Source organism: Pezoporus flaviventris, unplaced genomic scaffold, assembly GCF_033815535.1.
Source record: "Pezoporus flaviventris isolate CSIRO_AGI_PZ_B2104156 unplaced genomic scaffold, CSIRO_AGI_Pfla_v1 ptg000023l, whole genome shotgun sequence".
Classification (NCBI taxonomy): Eukaryota; Metazoa; Chordata; class Aves; order Psittaciformes; family Psittacidae; genus Pezoporus; species Pezoporus flaviventris.
Genome location: NW_026892571.1, coordinates 8,603,590 through 8,628,921, shown reverse-complemented (window position 1 = coordinate 8,628,921; position 25,332 = coordinate 8,603,590). Strand labels below are relative to the sequence as shown.

The window sequence follows — 25,332 nt, the reverse complement described above, 5'->3', positions numbered from 1 at the left end:
TCAAGAGAGAAAGGGAGAAAAATCAACCATAGAGCTTTTGTTTGCTTTCATTGTAACTAGCCATGCTCTTGCCAGCTTACTGCAGTGTTCCTATCTCTCGTGAATACCCACATCCATCACTGGCACCAACAGGCTCAGTCGTCAGAAACATTCATTTAGAAGCAGCGATTAAACAAATTGAGACCAGAAATGAATCTGGCATCAGAATCTTTGAGCGCTACCCCAACTCTGATGTGCCAAACATCCCACCGCCCCTTCAGGCTTTAATCAAAGCCTTGGGATGTCAGTTAGAAGTTGTTCAGAAATCAGAACACATCTCAGAATATTTCTAAAGATGCACCTCCTCCTCAGCACCCTATCTGGGACACATACACTGAAGCCCAAAAATGAAGTTCTGCCAGATTTAGTACTGTCTTGGTATTTTATCAATGCTAACTCCAAAAGACCTGATATGGCTTCAACAGTCGGTATATTTCCCCACAGCATGAGGAGAAAGAAGAAAATCATCCTCTCAATAAAAGAATGGTCACCTTCTGTTTTTAAGAACCCATATTCTCTGAGGATAACCCTTGACCAAGTCCTACCCACCAGAACAGGTTCTACCTAACCCGAATCTTGAACAGCCTATATAATGGAGGGGCTTTCTGGTACTTATAGCTGTGTTTTGACGTTGTGGTGGGGTTTGGGGTTTTTGTGTGGTGGGTTGTTTTGGCAGTTTTGTGTTGGTTGGGGGTTGGTTGTTTGGTTTGTTTTTTATTTTTTTCTAAATTAGAGCATTTAAGAACTTTAGAGAAACATTTTGAACTTTACCTTTCATCAGAACTTTTTTACAGAAAAGCTGTTTAGAGGAAGGAAAACCTCATGAGGAGATGCCTTAACTGCCTCATGGCTTAGCATAGTGATTGTCAATAAAAGGCACTGCTTCACACACCTTTGACTCCAGAACGTGTGACAATTCAGTTTTGTTTCAAGATTCAGGATTAACATTTGAAGGGTACACAAAGAATGCATGCAAAGCAAGATGATAGGGAGCTTTATTCCCTGGCTTAATTATACTAGATAAACGAACCACCAGGCAAAAGCAGTGCAGGCAACAAAACCTGAACCACCATCACCACCTGCTGCTGTAAACAGGACCACTCATTTTGGCCACCTACCAAGCCTTTCCTATTATCTTTTTCTTCACCCCGACTGATCTTTCCAAGCCAGGCGCTATCACCCGAGACCGCACCTCACCCACAGCATCCCTACCTGTGCCCTGTGCCTTATTTACCACATACCCGCGCTCCTCACCCACTTCAGGTAAGCCTGGGCAGCTCCCTGACAGTGGAAGGGGAGGTCTGGAGGGGTGTTCTACCATTCCACGGACCTCCCTTACATCTAACCGATCCCTTAAGGAGCCTCCGGGACGGCAGCCCCCGGCCTCCTCAGAGCCACCCTACACCAGCCTAACAGGGGCCTGGCCCAGTGCCTCCAGAAGGGCAGTTTCAAGGTGCAACTTCTAACTTTGCAGGGAGCTTACATAGCCACGAGTCGCTCTTTCAGGTGCGCAAAAGGGATGTATGTGCCCGCGTTAAAATACTCGGCGTCAGCGCCCCGCCATCGCACGAGGGCGGCCTCGGGGAGGAAGAGCGCGACGGGGAACCTCGGGGCACCTCAAGGCACCTCGGCTTCCCGCCCTCTGCCTGAAGGGAACGAGCCCGCCCGCCGCCGCCACGAGATGTGCCGAGCCCCGCTCGCACCCTCCCCGCCCGCCTACAACTCCCAGCAGGCCACGCCAGGGCTCCTCCCATCGACTGTGTCCAGCAGGAAGCGATCGCGGGGTGAAGGGTGAGGAGCAGGTGCAGCCGGAAGGAAGCGGCGGCGGCGGCGGGCGCAGGTCTGTGCCGAGGCAGGGAGCGCGCTCAGGGGTGGGCCGGGCCCGGCCCGGCCGGGGTAAGGCGGCGGCGGTGGTGGTGGTGTCATGGGGGGCGCTGGCTGCAGCCTGGCCCCTTTTGGCAGGGGCTGGGATAGGGCGGAGAAGACAGAGCCTGGAACGACTGCGCGGGGCCTGGCTCTGGGGGGTCGAGAAGGGGCTGACGGGGAGCGTGGGGCCGGCGGCGGGGCTTGCTGCACGGCATCCGCAGGGTCCTGGCTGGGCGAGGGTCTGCTGAGGCCCGTGGGTACGCAAGTATGTGCGGCTTCCGCCCTAGTGCAGTGGGAAAGATGTAGTATAGCGCAGTTCCGAGCCGGTCCCAGGAGTCCGAGCTTGTCAGTTAACATGGGAATAGTGTGCTAGCCCCCATGTCGCTGTGTAGTGCATGGAAGAAGCATGTACAGGTTCCTCCCTTCCTTGAGGGATAATAAGTTTCCCTCGGGGGATTTCAGGAGTACTTTTAAGTGGTTTAGAGATTCATCTGCTGACAAGGCATTTCTGCTGTGTTTCTGAGGGCTTTTTCTTTCACATTTGTAAAAACCTATCCCCTTCAAGGAGTCCAACATGGAAGAGTTTAAAGATGCAAATTCACCTGAAGAATTACTTGATCACTTAAAGCTTTCCGATCAGAAGAGTTCAGAGACTGGCCCCCAAGATGCACAGAATCGCCACAATATTGAAAGTGGATGCAGAGCATCTTCAGCCAAAGATATCACAACAGCAGATGAGTGTTTCCATGACTGTCATGACTCCTTTGATGCAAAAGAACCTGTGTTGGATGATGAAGGGAATTTACAGAATGATGAGACTAGCTCAAGGAAGCAGACAGAACTAGATGAAGAATACTTACTAGAACTAGAAAAAGATATGCCAGAGGAAGAAAAACAGGTAATCCAAAGTCCCCATGCTGAATGTAAAAAGATATATTTTCAGTGTCACATTTCTGAATGGTCTGTGACTGGCAAGAATGTGGACCTTTAAAACTCTCTTACGTGTCTGGTTTTACTGTTCTTAATTTCTTCTTTAGGTAACAAACATTTTGTTAGCTTTCCTTGCTGTTCTTAATCATCACATTCCATTGCAGATTTTTGTCTATTTTCAGCAGTGTGTCACGGTACTGTGACTCAGATTATAAGAAACAAAAATTCCCTTGTTCCGTGTTCTTTAGTTTGTGTGCGTTCATTGTTTTCACCTAACATTTCACCTAATTGCTGCAAGGTGCTTTTCCAAAACTCAGAGCAGGTTTTGGGATACGTTTCATATCTGAAAGGCTAGCTCATGTAATACAACTTATTTGGATTAATGCTGAAAGTATCCCTATAGATTACTTAAGCTTTAATCAAACATAAAGCATGAAATGTTTTGTTTACCTTCAGTGTGCTTACATTGGCCAAAATACTTGGATAACAAACTGGATAATGCTGTTCTTGGAAGAAGTCCAATAGTCTCTATAATGGTGTTTACTCCCTGTAAGTCTGTGTGAACCAGGTTTTTTTGCCCCTCAGTCAGTGTTGTCACTTGACAGCAGTTAGTTTCAAGGTTCTAATATATTGTGGTCATCAAGTAGCTAGAAAAAAAAGTACTTTTTTTTTTTTTCTTACCATGGAGATAACTTATTAAATCACTTCCAGCATTAGACTCTGTTTGCTTAAGTGATGGGGTGAATTTCTGCTGGTAATTATGTTCTCGTAGCAAATAGTGCAGGGCTTGCTACTCATTTGTTGAAAAAAAATTAGGGAAAAAAATAAATCCACTTTAGTTTGCAGGTATTGGGGGAGTAAAGACACTAAACTGAAATCTGTGTCCCAATGTACAACTCGTGTAATTATTTTTAACACTGTTTTTGACAAGTTAAATAGCTTCAGAAACAGATCATGTTTGAAGAACTGAGCTAGCCTCTTAAAATCTGATTGAATTATCCAAACAAGCAGTTACTTGTACTGAAAATTGAAATAGTGACAGAAAGTACTACTGTAGTCTTTGGCATCTGGGGAAAAGATGGAATTCTGATGTATTGTAAATTATATGAAGGGAAGACCTCAGCAAACTTTAATATATAGTCCTGTTGCCATGAATTGGATCTTACTTTACTAAAGGAAATAAAGTCCTTATTGGAGGGCAGGCTGCACAATTTGGATCATAAGTAACAGTGAATAACTTATTATGATGAGGGAAGGAGAGAATGGAGTAAGGGAATGGTAGCTGACAAGAGAAGGCAGGCAGCATCTCAGGAAAGCATTACTTCATAGGGGAAGATAGAGTATTGTGTAGCTCAGTAGTTTTTATTCTGGGAACTCCCGAATCACTAAGAACAGTAGAAAAACTATTACTGTAATGGATGAGTACTACTAAAATGAGTCATTTGATGAAAAAGAAGGACCAAAGGGTCATATAAAATTTATTTTTTTAAGTGCTTAAAATCTTATGAATTAATTTATAGGGGCTTATTACTCTTTTGTACAGACAGGCTGATCTTTGCTAATTCAACTGACTTAGTAAAGCTGGACCACAGTTTCTTAACTGTTAGCTAGCCCTGACTATGTTATATAAGTAAATAAATGCTGGCTATACCTTGCCCAAAAAAGTTGGAAACAGGGAAGGGCTTGGCAGTGACTCAATTATGCCGTGGTCTTACTGTCAGCTACTGTAAATAGGGAATGTGAGGCAGAAGTATGCAGAGCCAAGATGTCACAGGTAACCAGACATATTGTTTGTTACAAATCAGTATAGAGAAATTTAATCAAGTGGTGGCTGAAATAGTTCCCTTGCTGGTAGGATGGAATTTCTGACCAAAATACATCAGTGAAGACAAAAAGGTAGTTTTTTAATCTGTTGTACAGGTAGTTACGTTAATATAGAAGTTCCTTGAGATAGAAAAGCAGTATGGGACTAGTGGGTGAGGGGAGCATGGAATATAATCTCCTTGAAGTAGGAATGAGTCTAAATGTAACACTTGTCTGCTGCTTGACCTTGTGGAAATCACTTCATATCTATCACTTTCAATTCTGATATCTGTAAAATGGGCATAAGAATGCTGGCCAGTTGTAATACTTTGAGATCTAATACTTAATAATGGGGGGGTGGGGAAGGAGGTAGAGGTTATTGGGTGCATCCTTTGCCCCAGAAGAACCTCTGGAGGTCATCTAGTCCAATGCTCTGCACAAAGATAGATCAAATACATCAGCCAGCCCAGAGCCACACTGGAATCTCAGAACCTGGGAGGGCTGCACAGCCTCTCTGGGCCCCTGTTCTAATGTTTAACTACCCTTGTGGTAGAAACATTTTTCCTTTTATTTAATTAGAATTGCCTTTGTTGTGACTTGTAACCACTGGCCCTTCTTTTTCTGCACAGGAAGAGTCTGTCTTAATTTTCTCTAGTAATGAAGTCTCCCTGAGCCATCTTTTCTTAAGGCTGAACTCAGTTCTCCCAGGCTATTTGCTTAGGCCATGGTCTCCAATGTGCTGAACATCCTGGGGGCCCTCAGGACTCCTGGAAGTTGATGTCTTTTTATGGGGGTTCACCAAAACAGGGCACTCTCCAAATGCATTTTCTTTGCTGCTGAACACAGGGCAGTAATCGCTTTTCCTTGACCTACTCACTACAGATTAAAAACATTGCATTGCTCTTGCATCTTTTCCAGTTTAAACTAAACAGTCCTGTTTTTCTACTTGAGTTTATTGCTTGTACAGCAAGGAGCAGTGTCATCATGAGTCATGATGGGGCTTCTTCAGCAGCCTATAACTTGAAGGCAGCTTGAGAGTTTCATTGGCAAAATGATAAAAGCTGGGAAGAAATTATGTCATAGAATTGAACTTTAGAAAGAGCAGCAGGACTGGAAATTGGGTTTCTTAGTTTTCATGTTGCTTTTGTTTCTGTTATATTGTTAGGTAGTCATTCAATTTTGCACATCAATTTTTGACTCCTGTAAAATGAGCAGAAGAGCTGTGACTGTTCAGTACTTGCAGTCAGCTTTGTGGAACTTCATTGAAAGGTGCTATGGGTGTATAAAATAATAACTGTATAAAGCCGGAAAGATTTCCTTAGAGAAAGTATTGAGACAGCTGCAGTTCTCATATTTCTGTAGGTTTATTTCTAGTGGTATTGAGCAATTGTGCCCTTCAGCTTGATTTATGATTATACCTAATGAAATGGAAGAATTCCATCTCTTAGTATCACCATAACTATTAGACTGGGAGTACTTATATTTTGAACTTTATGTTCCACAGAGAGCTTTTCAGAGTGGGTTATAGAAATGGTCTTTAAGATACAGCTGTTTTTTTCTTAACAAAATATTGTTGGTGTCTCTTACAAGAAAAGCTTGAGAAATCCAGAAACTAGAGAGGAATTACAAGCTTACAACAGTTCTGACTATTGAAGTAGCCCATTTTCATGTTCTTACCCTGCCTCACCTTACATTATCTCTGTAGTTAAACCATTATTCAGGGTTATTCCTGAATTGCCTCTCCAGCTTCCCTCATAGTATATGAAATCGATGTCTACAAATTTTATTTTCAAAAGTGAAATATTTTCTATATCTTGATTGTGAAAAGAATCTGTTAAATGATGCAGCTTTTAAGAAAAAATACTGCAGTTACATTTTAAACCTCCTTCCAATTACTTCAAAGGTCATTTTTGAGAAAGGCAACATGATTTTTCTTTATTTGGTTAGTTAGGTTTTTTTTTTGTTCTCAGCTGGAGAAAATGAGGCAGAAATATTCCAAACTTGTTTATTTGACTGTTTAGGTTGTGACCAGACACTCAACAGCAGTGCTGTATTTGCTACTCAGGCAGTCCTTGATCAGTTATTCTCAGCCCCCTGCTGTCTCCTTCATTGTGCTAGCACACCTCTGTGAATGTGCACTGAACCACTTACAGGGAATGATTCAAATGAAAAATAATGCTGTATTTTTAGATCAAGGGCACCGCTGGTAAAAGTAGACATCAAATGGCAGCCTCGTGATGGCATACAAGGGGAGATGGATTTTCGTCAATTACACTACTTGCCTAAATAAGAAAAACTTCCTATGAACTGTGGTTGCAGCACCAACCATAAACTATATACTCAAGTCATAAAGAAAGCTGGATTTTACCCCTGCTCAGATCAAATTTATGGAGCTACACCGTAATGGTTTGTGGTTTGTTTCATGTTTTGTTTTTAAACTAAGCCCACTGTTATATTTTAGCAGCTTGGGTTGTTTTGAATGATGTAGAAAAGAAAGTGTCTCATTTAATCTGGAGATGCAAAGACTGATTCTAGTCCTTGCCCTGTGTATTTATGCATATCCCATGTGCAAGCTTTCATGGTAGCAGCTCTGAGTAGAATTTTCACCCATGCAGAAGCTGCTCCAGAGATCAGAGAGGGAGGAAGCAGTTGTACACTTTCTCTCAATTATATTTTAAAAGCCCTATACAGTGAGATTTCTAATTTTAAGCAATAGGAGTTATTCCCAGGGAAACAGTATTGATACCGTAAGAAGTCTTCTCTGCACAATGAAGCAAAATAAGAACTTGAAGCAATATTAAGACAGAAACCTGCAAGATGTATTCTTAAAAACAGACGCAGCACAGGGCCTGGTTACTTGCCTGGACTTGCAACTCTGAGCTTTTTAAGAATTAAGCAGCCTGAAAAAAAATTCACTTAAAGATTTTGTTGTTTCAAAAGCATGCTGGTTGCTGCCTCAGCAGAGGCACTGAGCAGTAAATTGCTTTTGATGCGTTACAGACAGATTTTTCTGGTTAGTTGTCATTGACAGTGATGGCTTTGACGTTGGTCTAGTCTACAGAATTAATCAGAAGACACCCAACAGCTGCTGCATGGTAATTGTTTCAGTCTGACCTGGTCCTCTTCTGGAGGGACACCCATTAATTATGAGTTTATGCAGCAGCAAGATTCTGAATCCCTCATGCCCGTTCCATCATGACAGATGTCTTGTTCTTTGGGCCTTGACTGTCAAAGATTTAAGCACCTAGTGAGCTCTTATTTTGGCTATAGAACACTCCCTTCTAACTGCTGTAAGACCCTGGAATAAATATCCAGTATTCCTCAAAAGCAGTTCCCTTCTTTGGGCTGTTGCGTGTGCATTTGAGCTACAGCTGGTTGTAATCATGTTCAACTTCTATTTTAATGCTAGGAAATGTGTCAGCAAGACAAGGAACACAGCTCTGGTAGGTTCTTGATTAGTATATTTTTAGCAACTCTGTGAGAATTAAGTGAAACCCATCTTTGAGAAATAGAATTTTTGAGTTATACCTGAGATTCCTTTGCCCTTTTTTCCCCAGAAGTTCTAGGATGTGTTAGAAAACATTGTCTTAATCAACAAATCTCCCCAAACTGCTTCCTGCCTCACTCTTTCTTCGCCATGTTTCAGGTTGATGCTATTGTTCTTCCATAAATTACAGCTTCTGTATAGAATTTGCTTTCCCAGAGCTGATCTGGAATTTCTTCTGGGATGGCTTCTCAGGTATAGGCATTCATTTCAGCATTTGGTTATTTCCTAGTTCCATATATCCAATATAATATAATAGCGACTTTGTCAAAGTTGCTAGTGTTTTTCTGTAGTATTTATAGACTCAAAGCTAAGGTACAAAATGGAAGATGGGGTACAGCAAAGTAAATCATATTTTGGAGCAGTCCTCAGACTTGAAGATGGTCTCAGAACTCTTTTTTCAGTAATTTATGTTATAAGGGACATATATTTTGTTAATTTGCATCAGCATTCAAATAATTTGGTATAGCATTAAAACTCGGAATACAGTTGGGTTTTGAAGGTGTCACAATGGAGTGAAATATAAGAAAAGGTGATCCCCTTATTCAAATGACCTACTTTAATAACCTGAATTCTGTATACAGTACAGCACCAATACTAAATATGCTGTTTTGGTCAAATTGGAGAAAAAGACGGATTGTTAGAGTAAAACTGCCCTGTCCTATAGTTTGCAAAATGAAACAAAACATCCTGTTATATTTTCCAAGTTAATCAAAGCTTGAGAAGTATATCTGTATCTGCTGAAGTAATTAATTCCAAGTGCTGGTGAAAAGAACTTAGATAAAATCTGGAGTTATATTCTTCCTGTGTGCTTTATAGTTTGAGTTATGTTTTTAAATAAACATAAAAGTCGTTTGTTGCAGTTAAAAGGCATTTTAATTGTTGCATTAAAAGGCAACATGATCATCACCTACATCTTTCTTTCAGTGCTGGTATCTGATTAGAGTTATATAAACTGAATGGAAAGCCTTATATTCAGTTTACATTTCTCTGGAAGATGCTGATACTGTCATATTGAGATCTTTTCAACTTGTAGTGGTGGTGGATTAAGTGGTCAGGTCCACTTTTCTTTCTGGGGCTGTTGCCTCTGGAACAGGAGGGACTGGCTGGCATGTATTGTCACTCAGGAGTAGTCACAGACTGCCATATTAAACTGTCTGTCAAGGATGGATGTGATCTGTTGTCTCTGGAAGTGTGCTTATAGTTTCAGGAAAAGGTAGTGATTTGGCAGGAGAAAGTCTAACCTGTCTTTACCAAAGTGTTACAGTGGGCAAGAGATCAGCCAGTGTTCAGCAATGCTTGTTACTCTGCCTCTAAGTGTAGAGGGCAGATTGGGCAGTTTACAAGCGACAGCTCTAGCAAGATTTGAAAAAGGATATTTGAGTGACTACAACCTTACACTGAAATTCAAATCCTTAAATGTATGATACAGCAATAGCTTCACAAAACTGCAGGGGGAAGCAGATGACTACTAATGGATGCTTTAGAAATAGAATTGGTATTTGATGCTGAAAAATATATTCCTTATCTGTTTAAATTCCTCACTTCCATGCACACTTTGAACTCCAGTAATTTTAAATTGACTTCTACTTTGTTACCTTACAAAAGGGCATATGAGATGCAGGTGTGCATTGTCACACTGTATAAATAGCCTTACAGAGAAGAGAGAGTACACATTTGCTGCTCTTGACAAAACTGGGGCCAAGAACAATTCCCTAGCAAAGTTAAATCAATTGATCAAATAAAATGCATAGGAACAAGCAGAGGAAGCATAGTTTGAGGCATTACAACCCAAGGGTGTTCGTCCTTCAGCTCTCATCAGCTATATTTAAGGATTTTACTTCCAGCTTATTATATTGGTTACTTTTTAAACAGAGAAAATGTGTAGATTTTCTTTTTTAATAGTACAATAATGCTTTAGTACTTTTATTTTCAACACAGAGGTTTTTTGAGTTCCAGGGACTGTGTTTGATGGCCTTTCTTTTGAATTGTTTATTGTCAGAAGGTCAAGCTGTCTTTTCTTATTACTTCAGATCAGGCGTTAATCTTCAGTACCTCTTGCTTGCCAGGCAGGTTTATGTTAAAAATCCAGATTTCTTCATAATATGGATGACTTTAATTCAGTATCCAAACTGTAAACATTTCTAAATGGATCCTTTAAGAATCTTATTACCAGTTAAATGTAGTTATTTCTTCTAGACTTAAAATATTTTTGACTTTGTACATCAAAAACTAATGCCTCTCTGCCACTTGGAATTGTCATCTTTGTGTTAATAAAATTGGCAAAACCCAATCCTTAATATTTGGCTGTCTACGAAGAGCAGAAAATCATAATAGAGTATAAATTGGGGAAGCTGTGCCTGACCTGACCCCGTTGTTGTGTATGAGCAGCCTCAGGGAATGTAGTGGGTCAAGATGTCTTTTCCTTAGGCAGAGCATTCTAGGAGTTCAGTCTGACCTACTTCCCTCCTGAGGAAAGGGTAGCCTGCCCTGCAGCTACTGAAATCCTTTCCTGAAAAATGAAAGGGTGGGGACACTGAAATGACAGTGTGCAGAATTTGTCCCAAGGACAAGTCACTTGCAATTTTTTCACTCAGAGCTGATATGATCACAGTAAACTGATGACCAGTCAGTTTGCAATTGTCCATCCAAGCTAGAAATTTAGCATACTGCATGAGGAGGTTAAGTCTTCTAACACTGGTTTAGGTTTTGGGTTGGTTTTGTTTGCTTGTGTGTTTTGTGGGTTTGGGGGTTGGCTTTTTCACCCTGAATTTGAATAGAAGACAGCATCCATTGGAGTGGTCCTTTCAGGTTAAATGTAAATTCATCCAAAATAATTGATTTTCACTGCTTTTGTGTTAGGATTTTCTGTTAAAGAAATGTATATATGGAGGAATAGATGATACATGTATTTCACAAATACACAGTATGCTTTAGAGAACGGTACATTTAGGACGTGACGTGGCAATATGTGTGCTTTTACATTTTGTGGAAAAGGCAGAGGAATTTGCTTTTATGGATAGTCTGCTACTATGTATTGCTTAGGGGTCATGCTTCAAATGCAAATCCAGAATGATGCATGAGACTCTATAGACTTTATATATAAACTTTAGCTATAGGCTTTACCTTTGTGAAAAATATGGTGAGAACTTGTACAACTTGGATCTTAAGGGACAGCCTGAAACCCATCATGCAGAGATATCTTGAAAACATTGGTCAGCCTGTAACAGAAATACTGGTTGTGAAGCAGGACTGCATTGCTTGCATTGCTGCTTTCCCGAGTAAGCTGCAAAGCCATATACGGTGTTCTTAACAATGCTGCTGGCTTCTGAAACATGCTTAGACAACACCTTTTCTGGTCAAATAGTCAGAAGTGACCACAAAACTGTCACTGACATTTGAGTGCCTCTAACAGTTATGTGACTAATAGCCTCTGTCCTTCAAGTTTGATTTGCAGGCAAGAGGACATGCCAGGGAACAGGCTCTCGGAGGAGGAGTTGTTGTATGAATCATCAGCTTCCCAGTGTGATAGTTGTTAAACTCTTCTGTTGCTCAGAACTTTGATCTGCCCATGTTTCCCCAGGGAATATGGCCATACAGCCACCTTGGTCTTTCTCTGTGCTGTTGGAGGTCACAATCCTCTTGCCTACCTGAGAAGGAATCCCACAATGGAAGAATTTTCCTTTTATCTTTTTTAGGATAAAGCTTATTCTCCTGAAGCCTTCTTGCTGCAAATCGCCTTTTAGCATTTAATACTTACCTGGGGTAAACATGTAATATTTTGTAATAATTTTAATAGAATGGAACAACATAATGATAGTATAGGTAAAGCTTTTCAGCCAGTTTTCCTTGATTTTAGGGTTTCTGCATCAGGAGTACTGCCACCATGTCATTTTATACAAGCAAAGCTCTTTCGTTACTGTAGAGTTATAACTCTACCTTATGCAACAGTGAATCAGTTAATGGCACTTAAAGGCCGGTTCTAAATAGGTCATGAGCAATGAAGTCAGTAGGGCTGGTGTTTCAGACATTTCTTTTCTTGAATGAGGCTTGTCTATGTAGATCTTTTATGTTTTCCAGTAGGATCATCCTCTCCAAACCTGTTCTGTGCTGAAATCTGGCTGCTTTGTTCACTGGTATGAAAATCATACCAGTTCTGTTGTGCTTTCATTATATGCATTCAAGATGTTAAAAATTCCTTTCTGTGGAAGGCTGACTGTGTGTGGCAGTGGCCTTACTGGAGTGGAGCTATTCTGTCTGGCACTTGGGAAGTTTGGGAACAGCTTTCAAATGTAGTTAAGCACTCCCTGCGCGAATAGCAGAATCCTGCATAGATGATTTCGTGCTTGTGCCCTAAGTGCCTAAATTTGTTTGTACGCTCACATTTAGAAAGCACCAACTGGCTTGTGTACATTAGTGCGAGTGACATTGTGGAAGAACTGCTGTAGGTTTCTCAATCCATGCTGGAGGCAAGCCAGTTTCTAAATAGTCTGACCTATGTTTTCTTTGGTTTTCTTTTTTAAATATGAGGAGTAATGAGTATTAGAAAATGTTTACTAGGCAATAGGAAAAAAATTATCGATCTAGGCATATATCGAAAGGGTCAGATGATACTTTGCTGTGTAATTTTGTGTGTCACAGCTGAACGCCATTCTGCAGAGCCTTGTTTTCAGATCACTGTCACCATCTTAGTAGTAACAGATCACAATGGTCAGGTGAATTAATTTCTAAACCTAATAAAAGCAAGAGGAGAGAACCTCTGATTTTGTATTGTTTGTCAGCTACTTGGCATCGCTGTGAGATGGTGCAGCGCTCTACAAAGAGTACTATATTTAGCTGTTTCCAAGGAGATGTTCTGTGCGATATTGATAATTGCATTAATCCTTGATTTACACAATCTGCAGGAAGGGAAACTGCTCCTTTTCCTAGTGCTGGCTTTTTAATTGCTCAATGATCTGTAATTTATAGACACCTTGATGCAGGTCCTTTGTGTATGCACGTGTATTGAGGGCAAAACCAGTGGCAAAATGATCATTTTTCTACCATAGAAATGATTCGTGAACATGAGCATTGCTTTTTGATGTTACTGTCTGGCTTATACTGCTTTGTTTTTACTTGTGTGAGGTATGTGTGCATGTGAAAGGCTTCCATTGTAAATAGATTGAAGAGATGGCTTGGTGACATCCTGTGTTTTCTGTTAAAGGCTAAGAGCATTCATGTCAACTTCACTGCTGCCAAGAGTACTGTTAAGATATTCATGGTTGAAAACACAGCTCTGCTCAGCATGTGCAATTTTCAGTGTATAACAGAACAATCTTCCTGTCTCTAGGTCTGATGTTTAGTCACTCACTGCGTAAGAAATTTTTCCGCACAGTATCATCCATGGACCTGTTTCTAATGCAGTCAGCTCAACATGCTTTGTGCATGTAACTATGAATTTCAAGGAAACCTTCAAGACTTCATCTAAAATATATTCTACATAGTTGACCTGCACTGATTGGATTGGATTGAATTAAATTGAGTTGAAAAAGAAGGAGCAAACAACCAGCTAAAAAGCTAATGTATTAGTTTAAACCATGTTATTCACTATGAATGCTCTTTCTGCATTTTGTTGCCCATGAATTGGAGCTTTTTAATTGCCTTGTTCTACAGCAGTGTTTTATGGATATATATGAAGTGTATCATGTCACAGTGACTACAAGCAAGTGATCTTGGTGTTACTTAAAATTCTTCAGGTTCTATTTTATTCTGATTTCCATTCATACTTTATTTGGAACTGCAGCTGACCTACTTGTTCATTTCAATTAAATACTTTGAGACATTGTCTTTTCTTTTGTAGAAAAGAAGAAAGGAGAGCACAATGCTGAAGGAGAAAGGAAATGAGCAGTTCAAGAAAGGAGGTGGGTTGATAATCTCTTAACACCATGTGGATGTTAGAGAATCTTAATTAATACTTAGGTGACGTAGAAAACTCATGGGAAGATTTCACACCTATCATTATTCAGATTTATCATCTATATCATTTTTCATCCAGCTCTAGAGAACAGAAGGAGATAGGAGACCTCCTTAAGAGTTAAGTTGAAATCACAAAAGACTTGGATTACTAAAGCAGGGTTCTCATGAAAGCTAAGTGTTTAAAATCTAAGAACATAATACAGAATTTACTGGTTTCCAGTGCCATGATTTCTTTTGCTAATCAAAAAAAGCTTCCACTAGGCTCTGAGTTTTGCTGCTGTGTGTGCTCAGAATTGATGCAGGACTCAGTGGTTCAGTAGCTCTCGTATCTTTGTACATGTTTCTTTTTCTCCACTGGCTCTATCTGTTATATGTTTTATTTGTGTGTGCGTGCGTGTATCTATACAGACATCTATATACACGTATGTACATCTATATGTACTTCATATACATATGCAAATGTGTATATAGAGGTGTATACATGTAACACAAATACATATATTTAAAAAATCTAGAGGCATGTACTTTTCTAGTTTATGCCACAACTGGACGTGTTCTGAACATAACAGAAGGGTTGACCTGAGTAAGAAATAACTGTACCAATGTTTTTAATTAAAAAGGGGGAAGTGTTTTTGACACCTGCCTTTCATTTAATGTTCTGGTGGGTAGAGATTTCACAAAGAAACCAGGAAATGCAGATTCATATTTTCTTCAGTCAGCAGGGACACAACCAAGTAACTTCGCCTTTCTAGAAATATATCCTGATAACAAGACAGTGGCCTTTCTGTTGGAGGTCTCTTACTGTGTGCTAAAAAAGCAGGATTCCCGGGGAACGATTTACCAATTCAAGCAAACATCAGAACAGGCAGAAGGGAACTGCTGAGACCATGAAAGCAGCAAAACTGTAGTTTTGGCTGAATCATCCTATGAAGTCTTATCCTTCACATGTAGTTTCTTGACAAATTCTTTGGCAGATCTTTTCAGTGTGCCTGTGCCTGCCAGAGTGCTTACTAATGAGAAATACACAACCTTTTAAGCACCTGGATGGTCACCAGCTAATGTGCACAGCAAGAATTGCTCTGTATTGAGGCCAATGAACTTGTCAGCTGGCAGGGCATTGTTCAGTCCGTATAGGGCCTTTTCCTTAGAGATGACTCTATCTTTATTGGAAAATGTATAACTTGATAATCCCACGTGGTTTACCACTGGTCCTTGCTTTAAACTGGACTTGATGATGGATGACCTTCAGGTGATAATGGGTTTGCAGTGACTGACCTTGAAGTCAGTCATTGAAGATGATGTGGCAAATGAAATATCCCTGTAGCTGCTTTGAACAGGTATCAGTGCAATGATGTTTTTCAGCACATGATTCATTTCAGATCAAGGATATGCTTAATCTAAAGTGATTCTACCTCTAAGGCTGGTACTCAAACAGAATGAAACAATTTCAAGGATAAGAATTATATGCACATCATGCTGCATTTGTTACATTAAGCTCAGTACTATATTTCTGCTTTTACAGAGGTGTTGATTTTAAAATAATGAATTGTCATTGATCTGTGTACTACTTAGTAATGTAGTTTCTCTGAGAGCAGCTACCGATTATGCTGTAATACTACATCATATACTGAGAAGTGTTTCCAAGAAAATCTTAGCCATGTGGTTCACTGACTGTACTGGAATTTGAAATAAATGGTCTGTTTTAGTTTTTTTTGCTATTGCATCTGCAGACTTTGGAGAGGCAGAAGACTCTTACACGAAGGCCCTGCAGATTTGTCCAGCCTGCTTCCAAAAAGATAGGGCTGTTTTATTTTCAAACAGAGCTGCTGCAAAAATGAAACAGGTGAATATTTTTTTTTTATTTTATGAAACACCATGTATTGATTATCTGACAAATGCAGTAACGAAATCATTAGGGGTGTATGAAGGAGGGCAAAGATTAAAGCTGTTTGCTCAGTCTGTCATGCTCCCAGTAGAAATGCTCTTGGTTTTACTGAGGATGAATACAAACCTGTTAGAGTTGCCACTGGAACAGCTGTTCAAAGTTGCTCTGGTGTATTATGTTTAAAACGCTAATTTTGCTTTCATTTGCTCTGTTTTAATGAAATTCAAAGTTCATGTCTACAAGCATGTTCAGTGTGTGCAGACCATGTATTAAATTGTTTAGAATTATAGCTAGTTAGTGGTTTGTTTTGTTTTTTTTTCCTAAAAGCCTGGATTGTCATATACTTGTCATTACTTAATTTGCTCAAATGCTTTGAGGCATAAGCAGCACTTCCTAACTTTATTAATTGGTTTTATTAATTCAGTTAGTCTGCTTCCTATACAGTTCCTTTATAACAGGTCAGACCTATGTAGTAGCGCATGGTCTGGATAGAATGGATATGGCTTTCTTGCTGTGTTGTTTATTCCATGACCAGGGACAAGGAAAAAAATTGAATAAACTCTAAACTGAGAAACCTCCCCATAATCCAGATGTTAACTATTCATGTAACTTGAAAAATAATCCAATAGTCCCCAAAGAAGCCCAAGGTGACAGAAGAACTGTGCATGTACTAGTGTATCTCGCCAGTATTGGTCAGTGAAACTTGACAGACTGATACATTACTCTGAAAATGGATTCATGTTATTAATATTATGAATAGCTTCTCCATTAAATTTGTTCTTCCATATCTGCTGCACCCATTTGCTTTGCGCTATAGTAGAAGCTTGTGAGGCAGATTTTGTTTTATGGAGAAGATAGTTCCTTGGGCGCAGAAAGATTACAGCTACTTAAATCAACAGTACAAGCACAGAATAGCCTGATGTTTTATTTATATTTTTTAAGCCCATTTAGTTTGGATGAAAATAAGGTCTCTGTCTCAGCTCTTTTGCTTTCTTTCTTGTTTCATTACAAGCAGATTGCTTGGCTCTCATCTTCTAACTATGGTTGTCTGGGTGCACTAAAATCTTGTCCCTACCACTTCTGGACGTCTCACGCATTGTCCCTATCAGCAAAAGCTGTCTTAGTGCAGTATCTGCTCTCCAAATGTCTTAGCTCATACAGACAAGAATTTATCTGTGATTCTTGGGAAATGCCTATTCCAACCCCTTAATTAATTGACAAAGGTAGAAAAGCTGTAGCTCAGCTAAGCCAAGGCCTGCAGATGTGACTCAGCCTTTTGACTGGAGCCTGCTGCCGGCTGTGCAGTGCAGGCAGATTAGTGGGGCAGCCCTGCAATTTGAACACTGGCAGCCTTCACAGAGAGGAAGCTAATCACTGGTAAAGAGCTTTGCATCAGAAGCAACGGTATGAAAAGCCTTGATTACATGAACATCCCAATTCCTTGGAATGCCAAACTTTTTTGCTTGCAATTGTACATAATCTGTTTTGCAATAATTTCCAAATAGGTCTTTAATATAGCAAAACTATTTTGTGTTCTAGGACAAGACAGAAGCTGCCCTAAGTGACTGCAGCAAAGGTATGATTTTTTTCCTGTATGCTGCTTTTGTGCCAGATCTTTCATGCATAAATTACGCCATTTAGTGCCTTACTGCAGCGCTGTAAATTTGGGCATACAGGTCTTTAAAGAATTTAAAGAAAAGCTCTGATGGGAGACACCTGAATCTAGACTTATTTATAGTATTTATTTTTTAAAATGTGTATCTTTTCCTGTCTGAAATAATTAAACCTGCATCCACCTGCCATTCCCCCTCCAAATCTTGGTTTAATCCCAGATTCCAAAGAACCATGAGGACTTAACAGAATTAAAAGTATCATCAAGTCCCTTTTATGCATGGCTTTTGCTTTATCACAAGGGCTTATGCTCTCCTGTTCTTGTTCTGCATAGTTTTCTCCCCGCAACTTGTGGCGAAATCATTTCAGCTGTGCATTGTTTTATTGCTGCCACCCACTCATCCGTGCTCAAGTATTTGTTAAACTCCCTATGACAGCTGGGGAAAATATTCCAAATCCCCAATCAGAAAACTGATCCAATGGCTGCGTGCCAGTGCTGCTTGTACAGTAAACAGGAGTTTGTACATGCTCAAAGTACTGTTGAAGGTAACAAATTCTAGCTGGCCTCTGCATTTTGGGGTTTTCCTTGTTTTGGTGGTGGTGCATTTTGAAAAACACTTCTGATTTTGTAGTGGCTGAAAGGCACTCGCTCTGCTTTGCAGCAGTGAGACTTGACCTACCAGCGCCTGACATTCCCCAGGGACTTTGCTTACAAACTGCAATGCAACACTTGGAGCACAGCAGAGCAATTCACACTAACCTGCAACTTGCTGACTGTAGCATTATCTTTGTCCTTCCAGAAGGACTGAGCTAGACTATTTAGCTAAATAATCCTAGATTTAATTGTCCCAAGAACAGTTAGTAATTATCAAATGGGCAGTCTCTCATATTGCCTCTTTTGGTGATGAAAAATGGATTAAGAAATTTTTGAGAAATTACCGTTTGCAGGTTACTGTTAAGTTTAGCATTCAGTCTTAACTGCATCTGTAAACAGGGCTGCCAAGGGAATAAGGAGAGGAAAAGCTTAAATTCAGACAGTATGCCCCTCTGCTAACTTGTAGAGCTAATATAACTGTGGATTCCCAACCCAGTTTTGACTGCTTGATATTAAATTCAGAAGAACACCAGAAGTTCTCCTGGAGTTTGTCTCCACTTGAACTGAGAGAAGCAGAGAAATGCTTATTTTCCCTGCTCATCATAGGTATATTTAACTCTAGTGGTAATCTAACAATATAAACGTATTAAATATACAAAAGCTGAAAGATATCTTACAGGTCCTTAAAATTTCTGAAGTATCAACAAAAATATAGTATAGCAAAATTAAATGTTTGTGCACTATAAATCACTTCTGTCCGTGATAGACTGTAGACTTTAAATGAAACATGATCATTTGCATTAGACTTTCACAGGCAGATGTATGCCTTTCTGAAATATGACTTAGCTTTCAAACAGACTGTCCTTGATTCTAAGCTACATTATAAAGATGACTATTAAGAATGTAATACACACTTAAGAATTCATTTGAAGGATGTAGAAATGTTTCAGATAAAATACTATGCTTTGTTTTTGTTTTCTAGCAGTGGAATTGGATCCTAACTATATTAGAGCTTTGCTGAGGAGAGCAGAACTATATGAAAAAACAGAAAAACTAGATGAAGCTCTGGAAGATTATAAGGCAGTCCTAGAAAAAGACCCATCAGTTCATCAAGCCAGAGAAGCATGCATGGTAAGCCTTTTTAGTATACTTTGGCTTCACTTTAAGCCAAGGTCTTTTCTTCTTTTCCTGTGCACACACACACCCCATTCTAGTTTTCTGACTGAGGCTGTTAATTGTATTTTTGCATGTTCTAGAAAAGGTTGCCTAAACCACTTGTGCATTTTAGTAGCCATCACTTCAATATGGATCTGCAGTTTGGAGATCAGATACAGTTCTTGCTGGCTGTTTAATTGTTTGGAGTCTTGTTTTCGATAGAATTATTTCCCTGATTGGTAAATTTGCAGTTGAATACCTGAATTATAAAATAATTACATAATCAAGTCATAAAAAAAGAAAGTAATTTTGGCAACAAACAGGATTCCATCAGCCTGTATCTAGGTTTGTATCTACCTTAAAGTGTTGATGTTTTTGTTTCTTCATTTAGCCGTTTTCTGTTCTTGTTCTTTGCTATGTCTTGTGTGTGTATTGGCCACTTAGAGTTATTTTACTAATAGTGACTGAAGTCTACTATTAGTCTTCAAAAACTTAGCCTTTCACTTGAAGAGCAAGGCCCTTTATGGTTGCTAACAGCAGTCTCTCCTGAATTCAGTTATTTTATTCATTCTTCAAAAAAGAATTAAAAAGATCTGCAGCTTAGTACTGTGTTTCAGTGTCCATTTTCACCACTTTCAATCAAATTACAAATACTTCACGATTAAACTTTTATTGCAGAATCTTTGCCATATCTCTACAAGTGTAAGGAAATGCTTTAAAAGCTTCCTTTGCAAGGTAACCCCCATGCACTTCCTGAAACCCCAATCTAACATGTAGATAATCCCTAGTCAGTGGGGATTTAAAGCCACTGCCACAGCCTGCTGATCTGAGGTTTCAAGTAACTCTTTGTGGAACCAGCAGGAAGCGATTTTTCTAGCAATACTTAGGAAATTAATGCTCAGTGTGGAAAATAGATGTGGATTTGACAAGTTCAGAGGGTCTTTTCACAAGGGTAGCAAGAAAGGAAATTTATTTTGTGCAGAAGGCTCCTATGACAGGCTGCTTGCTGTTCTGATTTTTGAAAAGAGGTTATGAAGGCTCTATTGAAAGCACAAATGTGCTAGAGATGTAGCTAGACAGCCTGTGGTTTTGAAGGAACACTAATGCTAATGAAAGGTAGCCACTATAAGAAGTACAGTGGTGGTCACTTTTTACCAAAGTGGGAGCTTCAGGTCATGGTAGGTGAATGGTTTGCTGGCACCAGGGAGCCTGGAAAGAGCTGACCATTTTCTGCAGGGAAAACAACATCCAATCTATTCTTCACTTACATTTTATGGTAAATGGATGCTATTTTGAAATGTAATTCTTATTTGAAGACCCAAATCCTTATGCCGATGCCTGTCTTTATATCATGTTAAATTTTTCAAAGGGTGTCATTGTTTTAGTTCAGCTTCACATCAGTGAAATCATTTGCTTCACCTGCCAGCTTATCTCTAAAACCACTTTGAATATGTTGATGCAGAAGTATTTTTAAAACACTTAGGTTTGCTTTAATTCTTCATTTGGGAAAATAAATCATTAGTAGTGATTCCTCCCTCCCCTCTCCTTTCCCCATACTATGGTGTTGGAAGTGACAGATTAGAAACCGCTTTTATAGCGTATTAGGCAAGAAGCCTTGCCTGAAATTACTTCCTTTGGGACCGGATCAGTTGCCCTGATGGCAGAAAAATATTCTGCTTAACTGTGTAACTCCTATTAATGGTAAGGGTTTCACAGAACAGCTAAACTGATGTACTAACTAACTGCTGCTTACAAAGCTGTCCCATTGCTTTCCTTGTGCTAACACTGCTACTAGCTCATGTCTGGCCCTAGGGGATGGCTGGCTCTGTATGTGAGTCTGTCAGAAAACTAACTCTGCTAAAGAGAAAAATAGCAACAACAAGCAAGCAAAATAACCTAAAAACCAAAAAGCCCCAAAGCAAATACTTACATAGTTGGCTTTTTGCAGTCAGATAAGTCCTGCTGCAAATACTAGTGAGAAGGAAAGATGCGGTCAAGGCAGTACAGGAATTGGGGCCATCCCTTTTGGCAGCACCCATTGACAAGGTCGGTTTACTGTACTGTGAAACAACCCCTGATGCTTGTTGCATGCAGCTAGTTGAGAGCAGGAGAGCACTTTATCACCTAGCTCTTGGCAGTGGCTTATTAAATGACAAGCTTGTCAAACATCATTACTGCATGGGTAGTGACTGTGATGGGTCCATCACAGTCTAGAAAAGAGTATTTGTGTTGGCCTTTTTTACAGTCTCCTAGCTGAGAGTGTGGTTTATTTGGTCCAGGAATTCAGCCAATGAGCCTGCTGACTTTTCTAAAGGAAAGGATGGGGTTTACTTTCTGTAGCTTGTAGTCCTTTTAGCATGAGATCAGCTCCAGAGTGAGACCTAGAGTAATCTAGCCAGTTACTTGGTAGAATAGTACTAGCATATAAGGAATGTGTTTTAGCAGCTCATCATACAAAGAACAGCTGTGAACATCATACAAATTTTTATGAACTCCATAGATTAAGACTTGACAGTGCTGTTCTTCTTCCTGGCCATCTTTCAGGAATGCTTTAGAACAATCTGTAATATATTCTTAATTTTTATAGCTGGGAAGTACAGAGGTTGACTGTTACATCTACCTTCTGCTTCTTGACCTCATTTTACTAGTCAGAGGCTTTAGGCTCACATGTGGTGCAGAATACGTTGTACAAAATGCCCTTAATTTACACTGCAGTGGGATTCTGCCCCTGGGTTGGTCCTGTTCTTTGTCAAGTTGCAGGGTAGAAGCAATCTTCTGAGACTGAAACTTAAAATGCCCCTCTTAAAAAATTGTTAAGGAAATACTGACAGCTAGTTCTACAATTGTTAGAATATTCATAGTAAATCTCTAAATTTCACAATACAAAAAACAGTTCCAGCTCTAATGTTGACTCCCATACGTGGTTAACGTATGTAATGTGTAGGAGACTAAGGAGCTTTGCTTTACTGTAAGGTACAGTGCATTGCTCTCTGCAGCGTTTCTCTGCAGTGTTTTTTCCCCCTCACTGGTAATGGAAATGGTGCATCAAGAGAATCTGCAAATTAGCTTCTTTCACTGTTAGAGCAACTCTCTCTCCTTCCTGTAGAGAATATATAGAAAATATTTCACATGCTGCTTTAGGGAATGTCATGATCTTGCTAAACGGCAGTTTAAAAATACTAAATGCAGAGTAGTTCTTTGCTTTTATTCCTGATTTGGTAACTTCTTTAAAATTTCAGTACTGTTTATACTGCAGGAGTACAGTGCTAGTATTTTGATTTAAATCCTGGTCTCACTTCAGTTACTTTTGACATCTTCAATGCTAAATTAAACAGTTTGAAATTGTAGTGTTTTGTGGATAAATAATCCCTACTGATGCTTTCCCAGAAAGTGTTTAATTATACAGGATCAATCTATATAGGATCAATCTTTGGGTTTTGTTTTTAGCAGGTGGGTAACAGTGTTGTGTGAATTTTAGCTTCAGCACAGTTTTTGAGGGATTGGCAGGCAAGATAATCTTATTTGCCAAAAGAAGCTGCACTTTGAGATAAGGACAGCTATTTATCTGGTGTCTATGATACTTGCAGACATCTTCCTGTAGATAACTAACCCTGCAAATACATTTCTGGAGTGAGAAATGCTGAGTTTTTCTAATACAAGTATTGAAACAAACAAAACATGGAGTATGTATTTCAGATCAAGGATATGTATCTTCATTTCCTGCCAAAGCCTTATGTCCAAATGTGAGAGAGACATGCTATGTATGCCAGACTCATGCAAGATACAACAAATTGCACAGCCACAGTGCGAACTGAATTTAGAGCCTGGGGATATTCACATGTTTTCATGCAGGCATCTTAGGTCCAGATCTGCACCCAACTTAATAAGGCCCTCTGGGTCAGCAGGATTCAGATGAGGTCTGACTGGGCTAATTAGATCTGGCTCACTGGTGGTGGTGCTGGGCCTGGCTGGTTTCAAGCTTAGCCATCCATGTATAGCTGCGTTTTATTCCTTAACACTCGTTTTTCTGTTGTGATTTTTTTTCTGGGGTATACCACCTCTCTTCCCCACCGCTATAGAAAATGAACTATATTTGCCTGTGTTCACCAGTGTGTCCTGTATTGAAAAGCAATAGCCAGGCAGCCTTGTCCGTGGGTTTTTTCTTGAGGTGAACAACTCATTTAATTGTGGCAATGGTATCAGAATGATAGATCTATCCATGGTGACTGGAGCTGTAAATGACAAGAAGACACAAGCTTGGGAGAGTAATTCTTTAACGATGTTGAGAAGCCAGTTATCACAAGGGAAGTGTATCCGGAGTGAATTGCCATAGTCTGCAATAGTAATTAGTTTACTGGTAGCACCATTACAATACATTTGTTTTATTTGTGATGACCTCCACAAGAAGAGACTGCATAGTTATGCATGTAAGTGCATGCTGAGCTGCCAGAATTATACAGGAATAAGCATAGTGTAAAAGCTTGAAGTAGTACTGCGGAAAAATATGAGAAAGGATGTGTAAAAAAGTGACTGTCATTTGTAATATATTTTGGTTTAATGTTGTATTTAACGGATGTATAGAAAATGCAAAATCTAATTATACAATGGTAAATTTAGTTATGTGACTATAAAGTTCTAATTAAAAACGATCATTACAATCATATAGCAGAGCACCAGTACTGCGTAAGGCTGGAAGATGAGTCACAGCTGTTCTAGGCATAAATGGGAAGGAACTGTTTGGAACCAAACTGTTAGGAATGCGTAGACCATGTGGTTATGTAATGGTCATTGGAAACATGTGCTAAGTTTGCTTGTGATGGTACAACAGATTTTAACACTGGTGCCAGTTTTGAGAAGGGAAAAAGCACATTAATGAGCTGTTACTTGGACTAGTACCTTGCTCAGGACAGGGTGTTGGAGTTACCTCCCCATGATGAACTGCCAGATCAAGGCTCTCATTTATAATACCCTCTCCTCCTTAGAGCTATGCTATATCTTGCATAAAATCTACTCATTGAACTATGTCCCGAAGTTTGCAGCAAGTTAATTCAGTGATCTGATAAAGTATTTGTATTTAGAAAACCTTCATGTCTTCACAGTGCAGATTTCCCTCAGGTGTTATGCCACTGAGAATGGACGTTATGGATGTTTTCCTCAAATGCTGTGCCTGCATAGTCTCTTTACCAAATATAATGCATGCAGCTGAGGAAATAGGGCTAAAATATACTTTAATTGTAAGTCTCTTGAATTCCATAAGCTTTTCAGTTAAAATTCCAAGCAAGCAGATCAGGTCTGGTTTTCAGCAGTAAAAAATGCACGCCTATTTGAAACCTGCACTTACAAGTTACAACTTACTGTTTATGTGAACTGATGTCATAGGATGAATTACAGGTTTCCAAAATAAGATGAAAGGGTGGTTTGACATAAGGATTTGTTTTAAGCCACAAACAGTGTATCCTGGGTATGTGCATGAAAAATTCCGTTAGCTTAACCTACAGAATTACTGAAAGCATGGGTCTGATTCCAATTTTTATCTCTGTCCACAGCGATTACCTAGACAAATTGAAGAGCGGAATGAAAAATTAAAGAAAGAAATGCTAGGTAAGTAGTGTGTACACATAACCTACAGAATAATCTTTATAGTCTACTAGAAAAATACAAATGCACGAGTAGAATGTCTTGTAGAAAATTTAGAGAAGGTAAAGCTTTAAGGAAATACTTGTTCAGTGTTAGACGAAACTCCTGATTTCTTCGTAGTTCTCTATTGCTTGGTTTCACCTACAGTAAGTTCCAGCCAAATAATTTGCCCTTTCAGAAAAGGCTAATAGTTAAAGAAAGAACACTCAGGACCTTCTAAAACAAATCAATATTAACGCATGTTAAAATAAGGGAAAGTGGTTTGAAACAGACCAACTGCTCTGCCCCTTCTCTCTGCAAGTAAAACACGCC

General features: G+C 39.6%; 1 protein-coding gene across 1 annotated transcript in view; it reads left to right on the top strand.

The window, feature by feature from the left end:
* The first annotated feature begins 2,296 nt into the window (after positions 1–2,296).
* The window catches only part of TTC1 (tetratricopeptide repeat domain 1), a 29,256-nt gene continuing 6,220 nt past the window's right edge, over positions 2,297–25,332 (top strand). The window contains exons 1-6 of the mRNA XM_061456599.1: positions 2,297–2,803; positions 14,022–14,082; positions 15,868–15,980; positions 17,562–17,598; positions 19,211–19,359; positions 24,930–24,984. Coding sequence (XP_061312583.1) covers positions 2,480–2,803; positions 14,022–14,082; positions 15,868–15,980; positions 17,562–17,598; positions 19,211–19,359; positions 24,930–24,984 — 739 coding nt within the window. The 5' untranslated portion in view covers positions 2,297–2,479. The remainder of the gene's footprint in view (positions 2,804–14,021; positions 14,083–15,867; positions 15,981–17,561; positions 17,599–19,210; positions 19,360–24,929; positions 24,985–25,332) is intronic.